The sequence below is a fragment of the Limanda limanda genome, chromosome 4 (genome assembly GCF_963576545.1).
Source record: "Limanda limanda chromosome 4, fLimLim1.1, whole genome shotgun sequence".
Classification (NCBI taxonomy): domain Eukaryota; kingdom Metazoa; phylum Chordata; class Actinopteri; order Pleuronectiformes; family Pleuronectidae; genus Limanda; species Limanda limanda.
This window is the reverse complement of record NC_083639.1, coordinates 4,103,623-4,111,310: the sequence shown is the minus strand read 5'-3', so window position 1 is coordinate 4,111,310 and position 7,688 is coordinate 4,103,623. Positions and strand designations below refer to the sequence as shown.

The 7,688-nt window shown below is 38.1% G+C and overlaps 1 protein-coding gene across 1 annotated transcript in view; it reads right to left on the bottom strand.

Annotated features, from left to right (window-relative positions):
• Positions 1–307: 307 nt before the first annotated feature.
• LOC133000234 (testis-expressed protein 264 homolog) overlaps positions 308–7,688 on the bottom strand; it is a 29,643-nt gene continuing 22,262 nt past the window's right edge. The window contains exon 4 of the mRNA XM_061070110.1: positions 308–2,154. Coding sequence (XP_060926093.1) covers positions 1,874–2,154 — 281 coding nt within the window. The 3' untranslated portion in view covers positions 308–1,873. The remainder of the gene's footprint in view (positions 2,155–7,688) is intronic.

The window sequence follows — 7,688 nt, the reverse complement described above, 5'->3', positions numbered from 1 at the left end:
TGTAATATTCAACTACAATTAATAGTAAAATGTATCCGACAATTCAATACGGCTACAGTCACATCAAGTCAACCAGAGTAAAGTGATAGGCAGTATCCTTCATATTGGTCAAAAGTAAAAATACTAATCTGAAAAATCATAAATGCATGAGCTCAGCAGGGGCTGTGAACTCACTTCATTTTACAGATACACATCCTTTTCTGCTGCCTGCATCCTTCACGAGAGCGTGGCTCACCGTGAGCAGCTTGGTGTGATCACTTGTGTGTTAAAGGATATGGGTCAATGAGTCATCAGGTGGTCTTTGAGGTGGAAGCTGCCATATTTATTTCAAAGAGGAACGAGAGATGGAGGCAGAACAAGCAAACAGAAATTAGCCTGTGCAAAGAAACAGCAAAATCAAATATTCTAAACAGAAAATGAAAAAAGCTGGGGATCAATGCTGGGACATAATTCAAAGATACCACAGGCCGGATGTATAGTGACTCTAGGTCAAGTTCTATAGGTAGAGTCAGAGCTTTGCTTTCAGTCATAATGGAATTAATATTAATGATCCGCCCACTAGTCTTGGCTGCACACTTTAAATAATAATAATGTCCTAAATCCTAGAGGTTAGCAGGAAGAAGGTAATAATGAATTCATTCACATTGTGCCCCAAACAGTCATTTAAAATGCACATTATAATATTCATAACAAAGTGCACAAATATAAAAAACACATGAAATCAGTGAAGAACACTTTGTGAGGTCTATGTGCTTAAAACACTTTTTTTCTTTCAGTTTTTAAAAACATCATTTGTAAAAAAGTCATACATTTCCCTTGAAAATGAACTTAACTCTACATATTTAAATCTGTGTTACAATCCTCTAAAAAATAAAACAAATATCAAGTTGTCCAGCAAAATAAAGACATGTTTCAAACAAATGGCTATCATTATTTCAGATGGAGAGATAAAATATTAATTGTGACATTCAAGTAAAATGATTTGGCTAAGAAATACTCAGTTCAGTAGGCCATGATTCTGACAAACGACCTCACTTCTGTAAAAAAAGGTTTGTAGAAACTCTGAGGACCTGAATAATGTTTGGTTTTCTGTCAACACCTTCACATTGAAACTGTTGCATTCAAAGATTCAAGGACAAGTCTGGTGATTACTCCATATTTTTTGTTACTGTCAACAAATCTTATGAAAAGACAATAAGTAACAACAGATGTATAGAATTGTCAGTGTAGCCAAAGCCTGTAAAGATTATTCCCCGAACATTGATTTCCATTGTGGGAGAGTGTAGTCGCTGTAGTTTATTACCTCTGCCAAGAAGTTTCATGTTTTTTCCTTTTGTTTGTTTGTTGGTTAGTTAGTGAGATAGTGTGTATTTCAACATTTTCCTCATTCTCTCAGAGAATAATTCATGGATTGTGATGAAAAAAGTCAAGCACTGATATTTATGAGTGTGTGCAATTTGGTGCAAATCCAAATATAAATCCAGGTCTTGTGAATTTCAATGTGACAGAGATATTTGCTCTCTAATTGCCATTCTAGTTTTGAATGGACGCAATGCTGTTACTAAACTAGTCAATATATAGCATATGTGGATTAAATTATTCCCAACAAGAACTACAGTTTTACTATAATTTGCTAAAAAAATTAATCTTTCAGCAACGTGAAGAAAGATAATTTACTTATTTGAAATCCGGATTACATATTCATGAACGGATTTACATCTTCTCTAAGACAGACAGGTCTTTCAAGGCAGAAACTGACGACATGTAATTGGTTTAAGTCTTTTCATGTGATTTCTATACAATAATAAAAATAAAGAATAGCTTCTCCCAATCCCTTTATTCTCTGATCCCTAACAAATATGCCTCTGAACTTTCACTCCTCCCCTCCAACGACACCCAACCACTGCTGAGTGGGAACCTCCGGGCTCTTCTGGACAGAGTCTTCACGATGCCCCGCCTCTCGTTCTTCCGACTCGCGTCTGCTGGCCAGCTCCGCGTCCAGCTCTTTAAGCGAGGTTCCCCTTGAGCTTCTCCCTCTGTACTCTCTATCCCCGTCTTCCACAGAGTGGACCAAGGAGCCCGCTGGGGACGACTCTCTGCTGTCTGACAGGAGAACCCCACTCCCTGAGCTGTATTCACTGTTCGAGTCTGCACCTAGAGCAGTGATAAAACAAAAGGGAGGGGAAGCACAGATGGTGAAAGGGCTTATATAAACAAACACCACATGAGGAAAGACTCGCTGCCCAAATAATACAAGGCAGGGATTCAACCAAAATCTGCATGGTGGTGGTATTTGAGCTGCACAGAATCTTATTCATTTTTTATCACACATGGAGGAAACATTTTTTGAAATGAAATGCTGTCAGTGTTTCATATGGGACCACATGTGAAAGATTACTAAAATACTTTAGGGCCATAAAAACAAACCATCAGTTAAAGAGACAAGATAACCAACGGCCTACAGTGACATCAAAATAAAGCTGTCTCTTATACTAAATAGGTTACTTGTGCTTTTAGTGGACTGATTAAAAAAAAACAATTATTGGACTAATACTTGCTTACAATGCCAATTTTATTCATGATTGTTATACTGTTGACATGTTCATAAATCTACAAACCGCAGAGAAATGACAAAATCACATTTTGCACATTCCAGTCCGACTTTGGGTGATTAATGATTGAGGAACAAGAAAAGCTGAAACAAAAGGTTAACTCCAAAAATGAGGAGGCTGTAAAACACTAATGATATATTTTGGGGTACTTTTTCATGACAGAGCAGACGTAGTGTAACTCGCTTGTCAGTGTCACATATTTTCCTGGTCGATAATGAACTATGAGATGAGCGATAGCACCTTGTGCACTGAAATGTTGTTAATTAGAATACCCTGAAGGCTACATGTCTTCTGCTCTTTAATTGGACGGTATTATATACAGAGCCAAATCACTTGTCTCTTCTGTGTTTCTGAGTGTGTGCTTTGCAGGTTAATAGAATCAATATCATACTATGTGTGTGTGTGTGTGTGTGTGTGTGTGTGTGTGTGTGTGTGTGTGTGTGTGTGTGTGTGTGTGTGTGTGTGTGTGTGTGTGTGTGTGTGTGTGTGTGTGTGTGTGTGTGTGTGTGTGTGTTTGTGTCTGTGTGTGTGTGTACACGTGTACTGATATCTTTGTTAGGACCATACAACTTACAGTGAATGAGGACATTTTGGGAAAGTGAGGACATTTGGCTGCTCCTCACTTTCTGAGGCTACTTCAGGTTTAAGGGTTAGGGTTAGGTTAGGGGCTCCGGAATGTATAATGCCTGAGTATCCTCAAGATAGATGTACAAACGTGTGTTTGCGCGCCAGTCTCTTGACAATTTTGGTGTGAGGTGCAATTTTGTTTGCACCTAACGCTCTCCACAAATCAATATGTGCATATTGCACATATCCAGCCTGTCCTTAGGTGCAGAACTGATGTGGTTCACAGATGGTAAGAGATCTGACGTTTCAAATAAAACAGTGGACACACAGCCAGCAAGAGGCAAATCAATCATGTTGCATGTGATAAAATACAATGGCTGAGGTTTGTGCTGGTGACAGAAGGGCTGAACAGGCTGAAGACTTATTTTTAGATGTCACATGTCAGAGGCGAGCACTGGCTATAATCACTGAATGTATATTAAGATGGACGTTGCATCTCCACTACACAACTTCAAGATGAAGCCAAACCATCCCAGATACTTGTCTGGAGTATTGATCTAGGTCACATTGATACACATGCTCCACCAATCACAAGCCAGTCTCAGCTGTCAATCATGACGTGTTATCTGTTTTAAAAATCCCTATTAAACTTCAAAAAGTAGGAAACTGAAGGATATGACTCCAAAGATATGAACATGGTTTCTGAGCTCAAGTTAGAGAATTCCAACAAGCTTAACGCAAAAAGAGGGAACGTTGTTGCATTGCGATTTACAAATAATACAGAACATTAATTACACTGAAAATAAATACGAATAAAACAAATTGTATCAAGAGCAACTGTGTATTTTAACATGGAATTTGAGCCATGTGCTGTGTTTCACTAAAGGCTTATGTTACGTCACATGTCAAACAAAATATGATATTGGAAAAGACGAGGCAGTGAGAGATATTACAGTAGCAATAACTTCATGTTGACAGCGAATATTAGACTGGGACGACTGAGCTCGAACAACAGGTGGACAACAAGAATTTAAACTGACTGCATGTAAAAATAACTTTAAAACCAAACTAGAACATGACAAAGTGAAATATGATGATTCTCATGGATTGGTAGAGAATATGTGTACAAATAGGTGCTGAGCACAATGTACTGCACAGAATGGATTCTTTGGTTATCTTCATGAAAATGTAGTAGAAATTCAAATAAAAAAAAACTAATTGAATGTAGCCAAAGGCTCTTCCTGATTAATTTAAAACCACCTTGTGCATGTGATTGGTGGAGGAAAGAGAAAAATGAAATAAAACATTCAAAATATGCTCACTGAGCTATGAAAGAGCTACGAGTTTGGTCTCACGTTGGCTTTTCCTGCGATGGTTGAACGCCTGAGGCAAGTCACAAAATCTAATCAGACATTAGGGAGGAAAATCCTTTACATTAGACTTGATATCTTCACTTTTTAAGTGGGAATTGTATCTGCATTTGATTGAGCGGTTATGTTTTGCCTTCTGGCATCAAGTCTGTAGTTAAATCAGACTGACAGTTGATCCATTGATGGAATGTAAGAGTGTCAAGAATTAATGTGCTCACTCTTTACACATAATTACTATTATCAGGCTGAAATCATGCAGGTCAAAATCAGAGTGAACCAAGATGTTATTTAAAAAGTGACAGAGATTCAATTAAGATTTTACTGAGACATTAACCGAAAGATTCGATGGACACAATAAAATTGGTAAATATTGGTTTATTTTTTTAAAGATTTATTAAGATCCTTTAGCTGAAGTCCCACCTTTTCCATGTACTTAGAGTACATTTTCTTAGTTTGTGTTATCTCCATTTTAAGGATTTTGCCTCATCTCATCTGATAAAATCCTTCTAGTGGTGTAGGGTGAAATATGACGCTCAGCTGTACATGAAAACTTGTGTCATAGGTATCCATGATGGAAATCCTCTTACCTCCCTGTACCATGTACAAACCCAGCTACATAAACTAACTCAATTCAAGCATATCCCTGAATTTATGAAGACTTGTAGCAAAACTAGGACTTGCTCTCATGGACTCGAGATTTGACCTGAACTTGCCCCAAAAGACATAAAACCAGCTTTGGTAACAGCAAAGCCACTTGAACTACTGTATGTGAGACGACAGGGCGAGGGCTGTTTGACAGATTGAGGAGGCTGAGGGGCGTTGTTCCACTCACTGAGACAGGTTCAGTATGGAGGGCAAAGGAGCAGCGGCGGTGGGTTTGGGGGCCAGAGTAACAAAGAAGCCTCCAGTTTCCTGAATGCTCCACTGACCTGGCAGAGTTCACCCCAGTGTGACAGGAGCACAGCTACCTGTCACATTATCATTCACCGCCATGCACCCAAACGCACCGTCCCTGTGACACATGAAGAGCTCTGGATTTGTCAGCGTCACTCTCAGTTTCTCTCGGCTTTGTAGCAGAGCGTGTGGATCCAGAGGGGAACTTCTGAGGTGTGTGAAGTTTTCAGCTTGTGGATGGAAGCCGAAGAAAGATGGAACACTGGATGCGAGAGGGTGGACACAATTGTCGAAGTTGACCAGGTGGTACAAACAGAATAAAATAAAATCAGCCTGTTGACAATTACAATAAATCACAACAGACTTTTCAAAATCAGACCAAGACACAAATGCCAGTGAAACAAATCAATCATTGTAGAGTGTGCTCCTCAGTGCCTCCACCACTGCACCAAACAGTGGAAACTCACTTGCTTTTGACTGGCATCTTAGACAGTTTTTTTATACTTTCTGACTTTCTGACAACATAGCACACATTATCTATTAATCATTAATACTTTGGCTCATAAAATGTCAGGAAATAAAGAAAAAAAGTCCATCACAGGTTCCCCCGGAGCTCAAAATGATGTTTTCATATCAATTGTGCTAGCTGAACTAAAATCCAACAACCAAAGATATTCAATATGCATGTTTCATATGTTTAAAACAGACAGAAGTAGCAAATTCTCCCTTTTGAGAAGCCGTGATTAAGAAATATTGAGCATTTTTGCTTGATGACAAAATAAATACAGGTTGTTAGAGATGTTGCTGATTAATTTTGTGTCAGCTAACATGTCTTTATCGAAGCCATAACCCAAGACATAATAAGCAATATTTATGAACATAAAATAACAAAATACATATGGAGCATGTTCCATACATTCAGACACCTTTCTAATAAATGTAGGTAGAACACAACTTAAATGGTTATGGCCAGTATGCCGATATCAATATTAGGGAAGATTACTTTCACCTGTATATATATATAAATAAATAAATAAATGACAAATTGAATTAAGAAAATATGTTATGTCCCATGTGTAATCTGTCTTGTTTTTTGAATTGTTTTGAGTCTTTATGTTTCCACTGGGTTATATTTGGGTTAATTTTAAGGTCTAGCTCTGCTGAAATTAATTTAATTACACCACATGGCCCCAGTCATAAAGCTGTAGCAATTAGGTTCTATGAGGCTGTTATCATCAGACAGGCTTATTTTCACACTTCATGTGAACTCATGATCAGACTCGCTCCATCTCGCTTCATCCAATATTGAATGCGGCAAACACTGCTTCACAAGATGTTATGTCTCATGAGCATAAATTAGTGTCAAGTGGAATTGTATAGAAGTGCTTGTACATTGTTTACAGTCAAAGTGAGAGTTCCATATGGATTCCATATTGCTGTGAACAACCCCTTGGTGGGTGTCAGCACACTTCCACCAGAGGCTGTTGTGTCTGGGCTTTTCATTAACACCTAAGAAGGTGTCAGTCACAGTTTTCCTCTGCTGGGCTGCTCATAACCAAAACAGCAGTAGGAACAAGGACCAACCCCCCTGGGTCCAACCCAAGCAGCAACAACCAAAGCTGAAAGTTGAGGCCAAAGCAGAGGTGTCTTTAACATGCAGTTTCCTGATGGCCATCAGAAAGTAGCTGATTGTATTGAACTTTCTGTGAAAAGTTAAAACTTTTTCCCAATTTTAAAAGCTGGTTAACATAGTGAAGCGTTTAAAGCTGGAGAACCAGATATCTCCCCGAGGACTTGGTGGGGACCAAAAGCAGAGCGAGAATAAACGCTGAAATGAAAGTCACTGTGTTGCCAGAAACAAAAATTAATGTTAATTGGGCTCCATATCTGCTGGATTGTTTTCATGTCAACTTTATGAAAGGTGATATTTCTGTAAGTCAGTTTTAAAGTTTTAAATGGTCTGGTCTGTGGAAACAAGAATCCAAAAAATCAGAAACCAGTAAATTACCCAGACTGGGACACATTCATGTTTTCTATAGTCCCAAAATAATTAAGAATTTATTTTATGATTCAGATTCCTGATACAAAACCGTTTATGCAAATATTACATAATAACACAGTAGTATTTATTTGATTATTTTCAATATTCCCCATTATTGAGTTTCCATTATCACAGTTGGTATAATTCAAGATCTACTTGGAAAAGTGAATCATTAAATAAACATCCATTGACCATTGTGTTAAA